At 26.3% G+C, this 19,688-nt stretch overlaps 4 protein-coding genes across 12 annotated transcripts; 2 read left to right on the top strand and 2 right to left on the bottom strand.

Moving 5' to 3' along the window:
- The first annotated feature begins 7 nt into the window (after positions 1-7).
- Positions 8-6,602, top strand: LOC410274 (transcription elongation factor SPT6-like). 2 transcript variants are annotated; one of them, XM_016915172.2, is made up of 10 exons: positions 8-181; positions 328-412; positions 551-747; positions 831-947; positions 1,057-1,074; positions 1,188-4,639; positions 4,734-5,250; positions 5,329-5,569; positions 5,651-6,095; positions 6,172-6,602. In XM_016915172.2, the coding sequence occupies exons 1-10, from the start codon at positions 143-145 to the stop codon at positions 6,368-6,370; spliced, it is 5,310 nt and encodes a 1,769-aa protein (XP_016770661.2). In that variant the 5' UTR covers positions 8-142; the 3' UTR covers positions 6,371-6,602. The 2 variants fall into 2 exon arrangements, with proteins under 2 accessions (XP_016770661.2, XP_026299392.1); XM_026443607.1 differs by lacking the exon at positions 1,057-1,074.
- A 170-nt stretch (positions 6,603-6,772) lies between these two features.
- Positions 6,773-11,782, bottom strand: LOC724290 (uncharacterized). Of its 2 annotated transcripts, none has more exon segments than NM_001256035.1 (12): positions 6,773-7,261; positions 7,339-7,445; positions 7,527-7,607; positions 7,671-7,835; positions 7,940-8,028; positions 8,118-8,237; positions 8,313-8,402; positions 8,509-8,639; positions 8,732-10,484; positions 10,568-10,680; positions 10,792-11,405; positions 11,496-11,782. In NM_001256035.1, coding segments are annotated over 12 exon segments (3,396 nt in total). In that variant the 5' UTR covers positions 11,514-11,782; the 3' UTR covers positions 6,773-7,146.
- A 1,046-nt stretch (positions 11,783-12,828) lies between these two features.
- Positions 12,829-15,439, bottom strand: LOC408322. 3 transcript variants are annotated; one of them, XM_391875.7, is made up of 7 exons: positions 15,302-15,439; positions 14,687-14,884; positions 14,400-14,595; positions 14,221-14,315; positions 14,023-14,159; positions 13,586-13,927; positions 12,829-13,437 (listed from the first exon to the last, which is right to left on the bottom strand). In XM_391875.7, the coding sequence occupies exons 2-7, from the start codon at positions 14,732-14,734 to the stop codon at positions 13,095-13,097; spliced, it is 1,161 nt and encodes a 386-aa protein (XP_391875.3). In that variant the 5' UTR covers positions 14,735-14,884; positions 15,302-15,439; the 3' UTR covers positions 12,829-13,094. The 3 variants fall into 3 exon arrangements, with proteins under 3 accessions (XP_391875.3, XP_006570480.1, XP_006570481.1); XM_006570417.3 differs by having other exon boundaries at positions 15,310-15,434; XM_006570418.3 differs by having other exon boundaries at positions 14,687-14,754; positions 15,302-15,421.
- A 99-nt stretch (positions 15,440-15,538) lies between these two features.
- Positions 15,539-19,612, top strand: LOC724201. 5 transcript variants are annotated; one of them, XM_001119971.5, is made up of 11 exons: positions 15,539-15,709; positions 16,390-16,510; positions 16,607-16,900; positions 16,999-17,778; positions 17,838-18,078; positions 18,162-18,379; positions 18,442-18,651; positions 18,726-18,874; positions 18,949-19,072; positions 19,147-19,322; positions 19,388-19,612. In XM_001119971.5, the coding sequence occupies exons 2-11, from the start codon at positions 16,412-16,414 to the stop codon at positions 19,491-19,493; spliced, it is 2,397 nt and encodes a 798-aa protein (XP_001119971.2). In that variant the 5' UTR covers positions 15,539-15,709; positions 16,390-16,411; the 3' UTR covers positions 19,494-19,612. The 5 variants fall into 5 exon arrangements, with proteins under 5 accessions (XP_001119971.2, XP_006570483.1, XP_006570484.1 ...); XM_006570420.3 differs by lacking the exon at positions 15,539-15,709 and having other exon boundaries at positions 15,729-16,510; positions 16,652-16,900; XM_006570421.3 differs by lacking the exon at positions 15,539-15,709 and having other exon boundaries at positions 15,730-16,510; positions 17,838-18,009.
- The last annotated feature ends 76 nt before the right edge of the window (positions 19,613-19,688 follow it).

Raw genomic sequence — 19,688 nt, 5'->3', positions numbered from 1 at the left:
TGATAATTTCCCTATTAACGACAGATTCCTAAACTAGTTGGATCTAAGTTAAGTTCTTGCTCTCGTCTCATCTATAATCATTTAAGTTGTTGCGAATCAGAGTGAATTCTGTCAATTCGAATCAAAACTTATTGTCAAAAAAATGGCTGATTTTTTAGATTCAGAAGCAGAAGAAAGCGAGGTATATGTAACATTAAATTTTAATATCACGATATATATGTATATATATATATATATATATATATATATGTATATGTATATAATATATAAATTCTTTAATCATATAAAAGTTATGTTTTTGACCATTGCTTTATTATATTATTTTAGGAGGAAGAGGAATTAGACGATAATGAAAAGAAAAAATTGAAGAAAATAAAAGCTGTGGCAGAAAGTGATGAAGAAGAGGAGGAAGGTGAGGATAGAGTAATACATTCCAAGGTTGTATCATGATATTTCATAAACTTTTTTTTGTATTTAAATTTACAAATATATTATACATTTTATTTTATAATTAATAAATGTCAATGATATATCTATCAATTGCTTACAGATGATGAAGATCGATTACGTGAAGAACTTAAAGATCTCATTGATGATAATCCTATAGAAGAAAGTGAAGGAGAGGATAGTGATGCTTCTGGAGCATCTAAAAAACGTAAAAAGAGTGACGATGAAGATTTCGATGATCGTTTAGAAGATGAAGATTATGATTTGATAGAAGAGAATTTAGGAGTTAAAGTTGAAAGAGTATGTATAAATTGATTAAAAGCTATTTAATAAAATATTTAAAGAAAATTAAACAAATAAAGTGATATAATTTTTCACTTTAGAAACGTTTCAAACGCCTTCGTAGAATTCAAGATGAAGAATCAGAGGAAGAACAAGAAAAGGAAGTGGATGATGATAGAGATGCTATTGCAAATGAACTTTTTGAAGGCTCTGGTGATGTAAGTCACATTTATAATATAAATATTTTAAGCCAAAGTTTAAGTTAAAAGTTTAAGTTTTTTTATTATATCGTTGTAATTTTTTAATTTATTTCTATACTTACATCAGGAAAGGGAGATTGCTATGGTACGTGGAAATAAATATAACGATATCTTAAAAAAAAATCATTTGTTTTTTTTTTTTTTATTTTTTATTACCTTTTTTTTTCATTCTAATTTTGCATTTTCATTATGAATTAGGAAGATGAGAGGAGAAGTGAACGCAGTCACAGACCTGAGATGGATACATTTGATGAAGAAGGAAGCGAAGGAGAATATACTGATGCGGATGATTTTATCGTTGACGACGACGGTAGACCAATTGCAGAAAAACGAAAGAAGAAAAAACCAATATTTTCTGATGCAGCCTTGCAAGAAGCACAAGATATTTTTGGTGTTGATTTTGATTATGATGAATTTGGTAAATATGGCGAAGAAGACTATGAGGAAGATGAAGAAGAAGAAGAAGAAGAGGAAGATGAATATATGGATGATGAAGATACCGAAAGACCACGAAGACCGAAAAAACAATTGAAAAAGAAAACAACGAGAAAAAGTATATTTGAGATTTATGAACCAAGCGAACTTAAACGTGGTCATTTCACCGATATGGATAATGAGATACGAAATACAGATATACCAGAAAGAATGCAACTTCGTACTATTCCTGTTACTCCGGTTGCAGAGGGTTCTGATGAATTAGATCTAGAGGCAGAATGGATTTATAAACAAGCTTTTTGTCGACCAACTATTTCAATTCAAGATGCACATTTAAATGCTGAGGCTAAAGAAAGGGCTCGTAAGGGGCCTCAAACGATCGGTAAAATTAAAAAAGCTTTGGATTTCATGCGAAATCAACAATTTGAGGTGCCTTTTATATCATTTTATAGAAAGGAATATGTTTTACCGGAATTAAACATTAACGATCTTTGGAAAGTATATAAATTTGATGCGAAATGGTGTCAACTTCGTCAAAGAAAAGAAAATTTATTAAAATTATTCGATAAAATGAGAAATTATCAATTAGACGAGATTATGAAAAATCCTGATGCTCCTTTACCAGATAACATACGATTGATTAAAGATGATGATATAGAACGATTAAAAAATGTACAAACTAGCGAAGAATTAAACGATGTTTATTATCACTTCATGTTATATTATAGTCACGAAATTCCAACAATGCAAGAAGCCGCCCGTCAGAAAGAAAAAAAAGCACGCAAGGAAGCTAAAATTCAAAAACGGAAACAGCAAATTGCTGGTGCCGAAGAAAATGGAGAAGATCCTCCAGAAGAAGAAGTAGATGTAGAAGAAGAAGAGGAAGCGGATGAAACATTGAAACAAGCTGTTCGAACTGGTCCGTATTCTATTTGTAGGCGAGCTGGCCTTGATAGTCTTGCAAAAAAATTTGGTCTCACTCCCGAACATTTTGCTGAAAATTTGCGAGATAATTATCAACGGCATGAAGTGGATCAAGAGCCAACCGAACCATTAATCATTGCTAATGAATACTGTAGTCAAATACTCAACAATCCAGAAGAAGTATTAAAAGCTGTACAATTAATGGTAGCTATTCAATTAGCACGCGAACCTTTGGTAAAAAGATGCGTCCGAGAAATGTATATGGAAAGAGCAAAAATATCGATAAAACCTACAAAAAAAGGAATTAAAGAGATAGATGAAAACCATCCAATTTACGGTATGAAATATTTGAAGAATAAACCGGTGCGAGATTTAGTCGGAGATCAGTTTTTAAATTTAATCATAGCTGAAGAAGATAAATTAATCACGATAACTTTAAGCGATAGCATCGAAGGAAATACCAGTAATAATTACGTTGATGAAATGAAACAGCTTTATTATCGAGACGAATTCAGTAAAAATGTTCAGGATTGGAATGCATTGAGGATTGGAAGCGTTGAAATAGCACTTACACGTATAGTTCTACCAAGTTTGAAAAAAGAGTTAAGAGCAAATCTTATTGCGGAAGCTAAAGAATGCGTAATGAGAGCATGCTGTCGTAAAATGTACAATTGGATCAAAGTTGCGCCTTATATCTGTGAATTTCCAGAGGAAGAAGATGAGGAATGGGATACTACAAAAGGACTTCGAGTTATGGGTTTAGCTTATGTTCCAGATTATTCTCAAGCCGCGTTTGCTTGTCTAATTGCACCTGATGGAGAATGCACAGACTATTTGAGATTACCACACTTGATGAAACGAAAAAACAGTTATCGAGAAGATGAAAAAACCATGAAGGAAGCTGACTTGTTAGCAATCAGAAATTTTATAGCGACAAAAAAACCGCATGTTGTAGTAATAGGCGGTGAATCGAGAGAAGCAATGATGATCGCTGCTGATATTAAGGAATGCATTGCGAATCTGGTAGAAGAAGAACAATTTCCAAATATTAAGATAGAAATTTGCGACAATGAATTAGCTAAAATCTATTCAAATAGTAATAAAGGTATATCCGAATTTCGGGATTACCCAGAATTATTGAGACAAGCTATTTCATTGGGTAGAAGAATGCAGGATCCTTTGGTAGAATTTTCTCAATTATGCACTGCTGATGAAGAAATTTTATGTTTAAAGTATCACACTTTACAAGATCAATTACCAAAAGATGAACTTTTGGATAACTTATATTTAGAATTTGTGAATCGCGTAAATGAAGTCGGTGTTGATGTGAATAAGGCGGTACAACAAGCTTATTGTGGAAATTTAGTTCAATTCGTGTGCGGTTTGGGGCCAAGAAAAGGACAGGCATTGATCAAAATGTTAAAGCAAACCAATCAAAGATTAGAAAATAGAACGCAACTGGTAACTGCTTGTCACATGGGACCTAAAGTTTTTATTAATTGTGCGGGTTTTATTAAAATAGATACGAACAGTTTAGGAGACAGCACTGAAGCTTATGTAGAAGTTCTTGATGGATCTCGCGTACATCCTGAAACATATGAATGGGCAAGAAAAATGGCAGTCGATGCTTTGGAGTACGATGATGAAGATGCTAATCCTGCTGGAGCACTCGAAGAAATTCTCGAATCTCCTGAAAGATTGAAAGATCTTGATCTGGACGCATTTGCGGAAGAACTCGAGAGACAAGGTTTTGGCAATAAATGCGTTACATTATACGATATCAGAGCAGAATTAAATTGCAGATATAAAGACTTACGTGTACCATATCAATCGCCAAGCGCAGAACGATTATTCGATATTCTAACAAAAGAAACCCCAGAAACATTTTATGTAGGAAAATTAGTACTGGCTACGGTGATAGGAATAAGTCATAGAAAACCACAGGGTGATCAATTAGATCAAGCTAATCCCGTAAGAAATGATGAAACTGGATTGTGGCAATGTCCATTTTGTTTGAAGAATGATTTTCCTGAACTATCTGAAGTATGGAATCATTTTGATGCCGGAGCTTGCCCTGGCAAAGCTACTGGAATTAGATTAAGATTAGATAATGGAATATCTGGTTATATTCATATAAAAAATTTATCTGACAGACATGTTGCGAATCCAGAAGAAAGAGTAAGCATAGGACAAATAATACATTGTCGAATAATAAAGATTGAAGTGGAGCGATTTAGCGTCGAATGTACTAGTAAAAGCAGTGATCTCGCGGATAAAAATCATGAATGGAGGTATTCGAAATATGTATTTAAAATTTCAAAAATTTTAGTATCTAAAATATTTTAAGATTGAACATGCTAATGTCGAATATTTTCTTATTTTCAGACCACAAAGAGATCCATTTTACGACACCGAAACAGAACAAAGAGATGCAAAAGTTGAAGAAGATGCAAAAAAAGCGAAACAACGTCAGACATATGTTAAACGCGTAATCGTGCATCCTTCTTTTCACAATATTAGTTTTGCAGAAGCTGAAAAATTAATGCAAACAATGAAACAAGGTGAAGCTATAGTTAGGCCAAGTAGCAAGGGTGCCGATCACTTAACAGTCACATGGAAAGTTACGGACGAAGTGTATCAACATATTGATGTGAGAGAGGAAGGAAAAGAAAATGCCTTTTCTCTTGGTCAAAGTCTGTGGATTGGAAATGAAGAATTCGAAGATTTAGATGAAATTATTGCAAGACATGTAAATCCAATGGCTGCATATGCTTCAGAATTATTGGATTTTAAATATTATAAAGCAACTGTAGAAGGTATTAAAGATAAAGCAGAAGATATATTGAAAGAACAGAAAAAAGAAAATCCTGGAGGAATTCCATACATAATATCTGCTGCAAAGGTTGGTAAGAATCACTTTCAGTTTTATTTTAAATATATAATAGAATTTAAATATGTTTATATTTTTTTATTGTTTCAGAATTATCCTGGGAAATTTTTATTATCGTACCTTCCACGAACTCGATGTCGTCATGAATATGTGACGGTATCACCGGAAGGATTTAGATTCAGAGGACAAATGTTTGGTAGAGTAAACGATTTGTTTCGATGGTTCAAGGAACATTTTCGAGATCCAGTACCTGGACAATCTACACCTAGTACTCCACGTGGTGCAATGACATCTAGAACACCTTATCATACAACACCAGGAACAGTGAGTGGTATGTATCCAATTTCAATTTTTATTGATTTGTTGACAAATATTCGTTTAATATCTGTTTCACTATACTATAATATTACAGGAATGAATCAAGAAGCTATACAAAGAGTGGCTCAAAATCTTCCTCATCATATGTTACATTCTTTATCACAAGTTGCAAATCAAACTCCACATCATTATCCACCGCATACGCCAGGAACTACAAGTGCCGCTGGTTACGCTGGAGTTCATACTTATCCTAATACACCATATACACCTTCTGGACAAACGCCTTTCATGACACCATATCAAACACCACATCATACTCCGCATCATCATGGTCAACCAACTCCAAGATACGGGCAACAAACACCCAATCATCAACAAGGTCCTTTTATTCATCCACCTCCGCCTTCGGGGATAAGTGGACATCACAGATCAACCCCATCGCATAGACCTACGCCACCTATGTCAACACCTGGCGATCCTATGGATTGGAAAAAAGCAGCAGAAGCATGGGCACGGTTAAAAAGCGGTCCACGTGTATCGTAAGTATTTTCTCTTTTTCTTTCATTTTCTTTCATTTCTTTATTTTCTTCTATTTTTATTTTTTTCCTTTTATAGTTCTTCTACTCCAAGATACGAAGAATCTAGAAAAACTCCTAGAAATTATGAAGAGTCGGTTGGAAGAACAACTCCACGAAATAGAACTTTGAATCGGACACCTTCGTATAAATCTCCTCGAGGTACTCCTCATACCAATTCTAGTCCTCGAAGTATGTCTCTTAGCGGAGATGGTACTCCTTTATATGATGAAAGTTAACAAGTTCATTAGTATATTACAAATTGCTTTTTCATTATATCATATCATAAGACGTAAAAAAAAAAAGAATTAACAGAATTTGAAAAAATCATATTTCATTGAAAATGCTTTTACAGTTAGTTTTATAAGTGTCTTTGACACTGTATAAAGCATTTTACTATTCATCAACTCTAACATCTTCTTTTACGTTGATATATTTAATTGAAAAATAAAATAACACATTTCGAATATACATGTATATTTACTATCTCATATGTGTATGCCTGTATGCATGCATGCATATATATAGCATACACATATTAACCTACTTGAATACTTGCCTTTAAAAAATATATATATATACATTATATATATATATATATATTGAGTGCGATGTAAAAACATATAAACCTTAAATTTTACTTATATTTTTATTCATTATATCTTAATATATCTTAATATATCAAATCAAATATTATTATTATGTATATCATATTTTTTATTTTTAGTTTTATTGACATCAAGTTATTGTACAGTTCTTATGTTTTTAACTTAGGAATGCAACATGTTTCTTACATACTTTTACAATTGTTAAATTACATCATTAAATAATAAATCAATTTTATCTTGTATTTTTTGCTTTATTTTTCTAATAAGTATAATATCCTTTTTCAATGATATAAAACAAAAATAATTTATAAAATTAATAATTTTTTATTTAGAAATGTAATTAAACACGCATATTATGTTAGTCATAATTATAAAAAATATAATATTATATTAACTTTAATGTTATTTCACACATGTGAGACTTGATCATCAGATAATATATCATCTTTATTTGGAATACCTTGATAATACATACATACTATATCACGATATCTTTCAACCGAAGACTGATGACTCCCATGCCTGAATAAACATACCGTGATGAATGCTATTAAATCCATGATCATAAAAATGTTACTAACAATGTACTTGCAAATTACATTTGTTTAGAAGTGCCAAGAAATGATGTATTTGATTCAACATTTTTCCTTACTTTTGATTTTTTTACTGCCGTTTTTGTTTTGGTAACGTTTGTGCAAGATTCATGCTTTAAAAATAATTCAATTTTATTAAAATAATTTAATGATTTTAAAATAAATGTTTTTTTAATAAATATATTATTACTTACCGAATTTTCAATATTTATAGGTTTTAAATTCTGTTTATTTGATATATTTATAGAATTAGATGTTATCTTTTCTATCTCATCCTAATAAAGAAAATAAAATATGTATATCAAAAAAAACATAAAAAGAGAAACAAGTAAAATTACCTCATATACAGAAATATTATGATCATTGCTAGAATTACTTGATTCTGATATTCTTGTTTTTTTCGTATTTTTCGTTGGAAATTTTTTAGATTTGTTATTTTTTATTTTTTTCACAATATTTTCAGTGTTTCCCATCAACATTTTTAGTGAATTTTTATTTACATACTGCAATATGAAATTCATGATCTTTTTATAAATATATATATATATATATATATACATATATTATAAAAATTATATTAGTCAGGGATGATAAGTAATTTTAGTACCTCCAAACTATTATTAATTCTGTTATTGTTATCTTGAATAGTACCAGGTTTATATACTGGATTGTTATCTTTCATAATAATGCGTTCTCCTAACAATAAAAGAGATATAAAAATAAATAAATATTTTTTAGTATTTTTATTATTTTATATATATATAAATTAAATCTTCATATTTTACCTGTCCAGTAAGTTAATGGAGGTATTATTCTTCTACCTTTTGAACTCCGACCGACATTTATATTATCCATTGATATATCATTACATTTTTTAATATCTTCATAATCAACAATATCTATAGCTTAGCATAAACAATTTAAATTATCTTAGATATTAATATCATTTTATTGATTATTAATAATTATTATTAACTTACAATTTTGCAATGATTCCCATTCTTTACAAAATTGTTCTATATTAACAGGACAACCATAACGACATTTCCTTAATAATTTTTTAGGTATAACTATATAAAATATAAACATAATCAATATAAAAAGTTATAAATATAAAAAATATAAATATATAAAATATTATTAAATATTATTAAATATAATATTTCAGATTCTAACCATGTTTTGTATCACGCAAATTGCCGACTAATTGATAAAATTCATGATGAATTGTCTCGACCAATTTTCCTGATACTCGACGATATATTTTATCCGTTTTAAATTTTCTACGTACAATGTGGCCAATCTCACTATATATAAATATAACAATAGTAATATATTGCTCACATTGAAATATTACATTATACAAATATATAATAATGTACAATATTTTGTAACTTACTTCAATAAATTTCCTTCAAAAATTAAATTTAATCCTGATTTGAATAAAACTCTAGGTGTCCAATCGGATAATAATTTTGGTTCAATATCATCTGTAAGTTTATTGTTTTTAGAAATTTTTGAGTTATCATATGATGATCTTTTTGTAATAATAGAATCCATGTTATTTGGTTGAATTTTAATATTTTCTTTAAAATGTTGTTCGCTATCGGATAACGAATTTGAATTTTTTTTTGAAGTAGTATTAAATTTTATAGGAGATTTTTGATATGTTCTTTTTTTGATTTCGCGTAATTCTTCAATAATTTTATTTTCATCCTCAATCAAAGATTCTTTTGGATTTTGTAAGATACATAATTGTTTATTTTTAATTTCAACATCAATAGGAATTGAGCTAAGCACAATAGGTTTTGTTGTTTCATTTATGGTATTTTTTGAATAAGAAGAAAATTCTTTTTGTTGTTGATGAGAAAAATGATTTTGATTATTTTTGTTATTAGCTTCAATGCAAGAATTTGTTTCTTGCATTATATTTTTAGGTGTTTCAATCATTATGGTTTTACATTCATTTTTTTTAATTTTTTCGTGAGAATCTTGTAAACTTTTAACAGATTTGTGAATAGTTGTATCTTTTTGTGCAAAATATTTGTGAATTCTATACAAATTTTCTTCATCTTCTTTTATAATTTTAGGTTCTACATATTTGTCACATACATTATTTTGAAAATTTGAACAAATATCATTTACTTTTAAATAATCTCTTTCGTCCTCGGTAATACTAATACTCGAATCATTAAATTTTGTACAATCTATTTTTTCAGATCTTACATTTGTACAATAGTCTGGTATAGATATATTTGAAATACATTGTTTATCTTGAGTATTATGATTTTGCAATATCTCTTTTTTTCTTATTTTACGTTTAGAAGATTTTAATAATGTTTTTTTTTGTCGTATTATGCGTTCTATAGGTATTTTTGGAATTCCTGTATAAATTGCACTTTCACTATCAGATGTACTGGTATTATTCATTTCTGTGAAAGTTCTTTTTTTTGATAATGAATCATTATAATTTTTTACTATTTCAGATTGATTATACTCTGACAAATTGTAATTTATTTCACTATTTTTTTCTTCTATTTGTATATCTTGCTTTAATTTTGTATGTTCAATGTTAGATCTATCTTGAATGGATTTATATGATACAACATAATTTAAGCAATCTAATATCTCAAATATTTTACTAATGTATTCTTGAGAACAATTTTTATCTGTTAAGTTATTTACAATAACATTTAATATATCATTAACATTTTTTGTTTTATTTTTAATGTGACAATAATTTAAATTCATATTATCCTTTTGTTTATAATTTTCTTTGTTATTGTTATATTGATTTATTAAAAATTGAATGTTTTCTCCATTGTAACATAAATTTTCAGTTACATCAGATATATGTGTCTGTGTAAATGAATCAATTTTTTTATTATATGAATGAGAATTTTGTTTATTCTTTATTTTCTGTTCAGATAGACATTTTTTTGGAGATATTTTATTCTTAGGACTAGTTGAATAAGCAAATGTAATATCAGTAATTTCACTTTTTATGTCATCATCACTATCTGTGATAGGAGTAGGCCAACGAAATGTTGCACTACATCCTTGTTGTACAAACATCTTCCAAATTTCATAAACATTTTCCCAATCATCAGGAAATCCATTATAAAATTTACCTCTAACATAATCTGGTAATTCTAAATATAAAAAATAAAATGAAATATATGGAAAGAATTAAATAAAGATATTTAAATATTAAAATAAATATTGAAATATTTACCACACTTATTATCAACAATATTTCCCTGCAAATGATACAAATGTTTACAAACACATTCAATTTTAGTACTTGTTAATCTTCTTATAATAGGCTTACTCCAAGCAATAATTCCACTAAAATAGCAAAAATAAAAATAAATATGAAATAATCAGAAAAATATCATTAAATAAATAATTAAAAATTAAATAAGATTAAAATTTTAAATTACATATTATATAAATTACCATTCAATTTTTCCTTTAATAATCAATAAATTTTGTTCATTTAATATAACTGTCCATTCTGTAAACACTTTAATATTTCTATATTGAAAACTATTAGAATGAATATATGAAGAAGTATCAATATATTTTTCATTATTATTAGAAAATTTGTAATTTTCTTTCTTTGGTGATGTAATATCAATATCAGAAGTATTACATTTATTTTGTAATAAAAATTTTGAAACATTATATGTTTCTATATTATTTGAATGTTTAGAATTATAAAAATTAATGTCAAAACTAGGTGGTGGCATTTGAAGATAATCTCTTTGACAACTATGTTCTTCATTAAACTTTCTAACACTAGATGTAGCAAATATCTTATGATCATTGTTAATATTTTTTCTTTTCAAAAGTATGTTTCTCAAATTATTACTTGAAGAAACAATTTCACTATCAATTCTGGAACCTTGAGGAATATTAATACTGGAATCAAATGAATCTATATTAATACTTGAAGGAGCACGTAGTGTAGATTCATCTTTCTTTCTGTTTTCTTTTCTAAGTGAAGCTAGTTTTAAAGTTCGTTCTAATTTTTTATATCTTTCTTCCATTTGAAAATCACCAAAGTTTACCTGTAACAATTCCGTATGAATTTAAAATGTATTATGAAATTAATTATTAATAATTAATTAATTATTATTTAAAATTCAAAATATAATTACCTCAGTCATGTGTGTCATTTGAAAATTTCAATTTGTAATTTTATTATTTTATAGATATTGCAAGTAATTTGACGCCAACGCTAACGCCATCAACCGTTTTTAATAAGAGAAGAACTAATCTCCTTCTATCATTCTTTATTACGTCATAACTTGTTATGCCTAACTGTGTTATGCCTATTTCTTATATAAATAATACGTCATATATTGAAACCGTTTCTTCAGCACAGTTTTACAGAAGAAATGTAGAAAAGAAAAACAAATAGTAGAACAAGGACGAAGATAATATGAAAATATTAAAATCAACGCCATCTGTAGAATTCCGTAAATAAAATACATAATGTAAAAGATAAAAAATAATAGCAAAAGATAGAAATAGCATAAGAATTGATTGTTAGGGCCATCTTTTGAATATCAAAAATATTTCTTCAAAGCATGATAAGGTAGAATAAGAATTGAGAATCAATTCTATTTTTAAAAGTTGGAAAATTCTAAAAGTTGTTTGTTTTTTAAAAAAGATGGTATTAATAATCAATTCTTATTTTATCTCTATTTTTTCCTATTATTCATTCTTATCTATATTTATGTTTAATATGCAATACTTTAGAGATGATGCTGATTCATATTTTTTATTCTATCTATATGTTTCTTTTTATCTATACTTGTTTGAATTTTATGGATTCAAAAAACGATTCCGATATCCATTTTTTTTATTATCTTTCTTGCCTAATTTATTGAATTAATAATCTTAATAGAATTTATTTGATCCACTTTTACAAAATATTTGTTTTATTTCTTTTTTTATAATTTTATCTTAAAATTTAGTTTCAATTCCATAGTTTCATTTCAAGTATTACTAATTGTTGTCTTATTTTAAATCGATTAAAAATGATAATAAATTAAAATAAGAAGATTTCTAATGTTTTTATCATATTAAATTATAATATAAATAACGATTGAATCATTGATTTACATGTTATTTTTTAAATATATACAAATAATATTATAAAACAAAATTATAAATAATTAAAATATCACATATATGTAATAAAAATTTAAAGCTTTAGAAAATAACATTGCATAAATATTTATTGTATTTTTTATTATTGTTATTATTATTATCATCATTATTATTATAATTACATAATTATTATTTTTCACATTTTTATTTTTTTTTTAATTATTTTTAATTATCATTGCGATTATATTTTTACATAAATAGGAATACATTTCTTTTATTAAAAATGATACAGTCATATATTTTTCTATTTATTTTGTAACAGCAGAAATAATTATACAAGCTATAATTTTTTATTCATATAAAGCGCAAATATTGTTTTGTTTTTGTTTTGTATCAGTAGTAAGGAGTAAAATTTGACTAGATTTTTACATTAAAGTTTACATAAATTGATATTATGACTATCCTACTTTAAGCGATATGCATGTAACTAATACTATCTTATTAAAGCGAATATAAGAAAACGCAGATCATTCTTTTATTAACAAATATATCGCTTTTAAAGTCTTCTTTATGTAATTCATATAGAGAATAGAGAACAGGATGTCTGCTACCATCTGATGTATTAACAGACTATTTTTATTTTATGATTTACCACTCGCAGAATTATCAGCCTCGCTTGATCCTTCTGCTGAATCTGCTAATTCTTTTTGTTGATTTTTAGAACTTCTATCTTTATAATCCCGTCGATTATGATGATGATTATGATCACTATCTCTACGATCTTTTTGTGAAATGTTTCCTCTATATTTTCGGTTACTTTCATCGCGATAGTAATTGCGATGTCCACGAGACCGATAACACAAAGATTCAAACATCATCGAATTAAAATTTTTTAATTTTATATTGCTATTTTGAAGTTGTGGTAACATAGTCGCATCCATTTCTGTTTGATGATCTAATTTATTATGTCGATTTCTTCCGTTCCTATAATATAAAGTTTTACAAATAAAATTTTAAAATATATTATTAATGATAAATATATTATAAATAGCTATACGATGTACGGGATATGTTTTATCTTGTATAAATTCATATTATACGAACATCTACATCATTTTAATAATTTCGTTACCTAATTGTTTTATGATGCCAATAACTTTGTAATGGAGGAAATATATGAGGAGATTGTTCTTGTAAGGTGCTCGTAGGTGATCCACGACTATGATGACTATTATTACTATCACGAGATCGAGCTCCTTTGTTACCATTTGTATTTGTCGACGTTGCTTTCAATGTTGCAATCTCTTCTCTTTGTTCCTCATTTTGTTTACGTAATCGTTTTATCACCGCTTCTGTGCTTTCCAAACATGCAACTAAATGTGCTCGAGTAGAATCAAACGTATCTCCCACCTGTATTCCTACATCTGTCATTGATTCTTTATTTATTTTTTGTTCTTCTAGAGAATTCAATTTCCTGTAATAAATGCAATTTTTTTTTACAGCTATATACTATAGTTTTATAATTTATGACTAAGCATTTTTCATAATTACATAATTACAACTACTAACTTTTTTTGTTGTTCAATAATTTCAGATAAATACTGATTCTGTATTCTAGCTTCTTGTAAAGATACTTTTGTATCTTGTAAATCTTTCTCCAAAAGTTCTACTTGTAATGGTGTAATATTTACACATACTGGGCTACCCTATGAAGAAAGAAAATATTTATATGAATTTTCTATGATATTAAAACTTCTTTTGTAATACCTTTGGTTTCATAAACCCAGTTCCATTATCTTCAGGAGAAGAAGGACTGCTAGGTAAATAAGATCCTTTTGAAAATACTAATTGAAACTGTAAATCTATGTATAATTATATAATATTAGAGTTTTATTTATTCATGAAAATATATTTTTTAAAAATAATATTATGAAATATTGGTCAACCTCTATTCTTTTGACGTAAGGATTCTACTTCTTGATGCAAAGCTACTAAAGTTGCTTGATGTTGTTCTTGTAAAAATTTCATATTTTGTTCCAATTGTGCTATTCTATCAATATTTATAGTTTGATGCCTTATACTTTGATTCAATCCTTCATTTCTTTCTGTTAATGTTATTATATCTGATGGTGATTTCTTTCCCTAAAAATAATTTTTATACATATTAGATAATAATAATTATTTCAATTTATTGAAATATTTATATTTTAAATAAGATTTAGATAATATTTACTTGAGGAAAAGGTACAGTTGGTAATTTAACTAATACAGTAGATGTCATCTTGAGAAAGTTTATATTCACTTGATATGTAAAAACATAAATATTTGTAGACTTGTTGATAATGTAATTCTTTACAAGATACAAAGATATAAATTATTTTATTATCATAAAAAGTATTTCCATTAAAAGTATATCATGTTTTCTGAAAATCTGAAAATTATTATATAAAAGTAAAAAATGAATTTAAACAAATATAACTAAAAAATATTACTTGGAAAACTTTCAAATACTTCTAAAGAAAAAAATATTATATTATAAATTAATAGTAAAATATTAAATATACAATAATGTAATTAAATATACATTTAATTACGTGTAATAATTTTTAACTTTAGAGTTCAAAACATTTGTCATAAATAAGAAAATATCATAATAATTATACGACATAGTAATGTATTGTTTATCATGTGAATTAAGATTATTTTATGTTATTACATTGTTATTATATCGTCGTAAAAATATAAGTAACAAAAAATAAATAAATATGATAAAAAAAAAAATGAAATAAAAGTAAAATAAATTAAATTTCAAAGAAAAATTTAAAAATTGTTTTCTTTTATACATTACCAAATTACATTTAAATTTCCAGACGTTTTGCGTAATAAAATGCGAAAACTCGACAGAATGTGAGTAATCGGAAGTCTAGAGATGTGGATTCTGCGCCTGAATTTCCTGACGTCACATCGCACCAAGGATTGGTTAATACTTTAACAATAAAAATTATGATAGTCTCTGAAGAGAACTTTAATCCTTTAAGCAAATATTTGATTGAAAATTTATAAACCAATCATAAGCTACCTTGAATATATATAAAATTTAATTATATTATAATCCGAGAATAATAAAAATTTACTATGACATTATTTCGATGATTTTGAAAGCAAGCGCGCAAATGTATAGATCGTCAGGTGGACTGTTCAGATACGCAGGACAAAACTCGTTCACGACACCTGGCTTTTCTCTATCCTTGCACGCGTGAGTATTGATCCAATGATAGTTAACAAATGATAGCACGCCTTAACCGCACCCACACTTTTATCAATACTGTTTTGAAATTTATTCCTGTAAATCTTTGTAATTAATTGTTTTTTAAAACAAAATTCCTTTATTTTATTATTCTTTATTTTAATTTATTTTATAAATAATTTTTTCTTAATAAATAAATTTTCTTTTAATAAATTTGAAATAAAGAAATTTTTGTATTGATGTAATAATACTATATATGACATAATAAAGAAATAAAATGACAAAACATTACAATTTTGATTATAATTTATTACAAATATAATTATAAATTATTTATTGACTAAAATATAAGTAATAAAAGTGCATATATATGTATTTATGAACGTGTATTTTTAGACTCATATGTATACGTGCTATTCAGTAATAAAATGTGAAATTTCGATTTGAAAGAATACTCTGAAGTATTTTTGATACGTTGTTAAAATATCGAGGTTAAGATGCTAATTTAACTCCTGTTCAAAAACGGAATAGAAGGCAATTTTTTAACTTTCTTCTATATTATTACCCAAAACAAATAGACATACATTCATTTTTCTGGAGTTCACACATTTTTTGATATACTTTTTTTATTGTGTTGTCACGTAAATGTAATAAAATTTAATTATCGCTTATATAAAATTTCAATCCAGACTAATCCAATTCTAAGAAAGAATGTCTTTTATGGTAGAAAATAGATCAACCAATGAAATAAACAATAAAGAGAGAGAACATTTTCTTTCTTTAGAAGTAACTAAAGATTATAGCTTTAAGGTATTTATATAAATTGACAAATATATGTATAAACTTATAATAATTATTATATATTATATAAATACTATTAATTAAGAAGATTATTTTTTATTATAGTACATACCTGAGAGTCATTTTAAACATATAGTAAAAAATGTACAGAGACACAGACGTAAGGAGGATGAGGAACGTATCTGGGCTTCATTTGTCAAAGAACAGGAGTTAAATAATTTGAGGTTTGACAAAAAAGATGTTGACTATTCTATACAAAATATAAAAGATCTGTTGCAAGAAAATATACAAAATGTAGATAGAGAACTGAAAAGACTAGAAGAAGATGCTCTTCCTGAACGAAGCAAAGGAATTCAAAACCCTAAATCTAATGTCAAAAATGAAACAATTTATTCAAAAGTAAGTGTTTTTAAATTTTTATTATAGCATTTATTATATAATAAATGTTTTTTAATTTATTATGATAAATAAAATTGATATTAATTTATTTATATTAGGTAAACAATATCAGAAATAATTCTTCAAAAGAAAAAATATTAACAAAGAATAAAGATACATGTAAAACTAATGTTTTAATTCCAACTTCACAAGGCAATAATATTTGTATATCTAAGGAATTTGAAGGACAGAAAACAGTTTTTAGATCTAAAGCTAAAAAATCTTTGTCAGATTCTACTATCACAGAAAAAAAGTGTTATACAAACCAACTTCTTCGTGCAACAAATCATTTTGAAAATAATTCTGATACAGATTCAAGTAATAACAAAGATGATATCGTTTATGTACAACCAGATCCACTTACTATACAAAAACTTTTATCAATGCAAAAGAAAATTGCTGAATTGTTAGATGAAATTTTATTTAGATTATGCAGAATTCCTTTACCAGATGGCGAAAATGATTTAAAAAGAAGACAACAACAAACATTAGAATTTGCTATAAGATTTTCAAGAAATTATTTATACAATTTAAATAGATTTGTTACAAGCATTCAAAGACATATCAAAGCTGTGTCTTCAAGATCAGGATTAAAACAATATCATAAAAATATTGCATTTCATCAAGATATGATTAAACAAAAATTAGTTGCTGCACATCAATTATTAATGCAAGCTTTAACTGCTTATTGTAAACATATTCCTAATTCTATTCTTGATGGTCATTCTACAAAATTGCAAGATGTATTACAAATTGTTTACAATCTGATAAATATTTGTGATAAAATTGAAATCTCTTCTTATTATTTTTGTTCTGGAGATACTACCATTATACCGCTGGTAATTCATTATTTATATTTATAAATCATTAAAATTGATTAATAAATTTTTTTTTGCAGGGAAAAAATCTTCAAGATAAATGCGATGCTATATTAGCAAAATTGAAGTTAAATTTAGAAAGTAAATATGGATATGCAAATTATAAAAATGCTCAATCTTTTATAACTACTGCATCGATATCTTTACCTAACAAAGGACGTTTGAATCGAAAAAATTTATCTAGTCGATTAAGTATGTACAATATGGATGTTAAAATATCTAAGTCTAACCAAAAAAGAAGAAATTACATAAGAAGAAAAAGTATACGAAAACTACTTAAGGTTTCTTATTATTTGATCTTCATTATTTTAAACATATTATAAATTTACATATATATTTTACAGATTATACTTATCAAAAAGAAAATGGAAATAATACTAAGGATAGTAAAAACTTATATACTCAAGATTGCTCATTACCAGAAATGTTATATCCCAGTCCTATAACTCATACAACTTCTTCTAGGGATGTTGTTCATATTGATTCTATGAAAAATATAAACAACTTAAAAGAAGATGACATTCAAACTATGATGGAAGGAATAACGATAGATTCTGAAAATGTAAGATATATCGATAATTGTTTTTAGAGAAAACTTAATAAATAATTAATTTTATAAAATAGGACAGCAATATAGAAATTCAAACTAAATGTAAACCTACTACAAATAGTGAACCACAATCTGTTGCAATACGAAAAAAAGGAGGAAATATTAAAGTAGAAAATGTTACCGACGAAAATGATCTAATTAAAAAAGTAACCACAATTCCTAAAGAGCATTTGGCTACTTTAGTTCCTGTAATAAACGATTTAATAACTTTTGTGTCGAGAATGGTAAACTTATTTTAATTTAATATTTTTAATTTATATATTATTAAAAATTAATATTACTATAAATCATGTGATAGCAAAACGAATCTGAGATGCAACCTGTTTCGGAAACATCTGTGGAAACATTAAGAGAATTTTTACAAAAATATCAGTCTCCTAAAGATTATGATACTAAAACAACTTTAACAAAAAACAATTATGAACAATCATATTGTAATTTGAATGGGTAAATAAAACACAATAATAAAAATAGATATTGATTAAATAAAATAAAACTGAATATTTTATGCATTGCAACAGCTTATCTGAAATTAAAAAACGTGATGAAAATGTACAATTCATTTGTATATCTTCTATGGAAAAAGTTCCTAAAATGACTCAATGTGATGCTTCATGTCAAGTAGATTATGAAATTGCATTAAAAGTAAGTGATGTAAAATATGCTATGTTTAATTGAAAAAAAATGAAATTACATATATTTTTATAATAAATAATTAGATTATTGACAATGGAAAAATTATGAATTCAAATATCAAAGATACAATACAGCTTGCTATTTCAGAAGAAATTGAGCTACAATTTTTAACATATAGATGTGAATATAAAAAATTTTGTCAATCAAAACCAATGTATTCCAGCAACACACAGAATAAACCATGGGACATTGTGGCATGGTGAGAAAATTAAATTACATTTTATTTCAATCATAAAATCTTTAAACAATAATATTTTTAAATAGGATATCTGATAAATTGATAGAGGAATTAATAATTGAAATAACAGAAGAGTTACAAATGAATAATATAATTAAGAAACTGTTTGAAATGGAGTTTCAAGAATTGTAATAACAAAGTTTGTGTATATGGAATTATTACAAAAAATCATACTTATACAAAGCAAAGAACTTTTCAAATATTTTTTATTTAAAGTATCACTTTTTAAATAAATTACTTTTCATACCAAAGTTTAATTTATTTATTTTTTTACCTTAATTCTATTCATAAAAAATAAAAATTATATAATAGAAAAGGGAAAAAATT

This window comes from Apis mellifera, linkage group LG11 (assembly GCF_003254395.2).
Source record: "Apis mellifera strain DH4 linkage group LG11, Amel_HAv3.1, whole genome shotgun sequence".
NCBI classification, from domain to species: Eukaryota; Metazoa; Arthropoda; class Insecta; order Hymenoptera; family Apidae; genus Apis; species Apis mellifera.
Note: the sequence above shows the minus strand (reverse complement) of the source record. Positions and strands in the feature narration are given on the sequence as shown.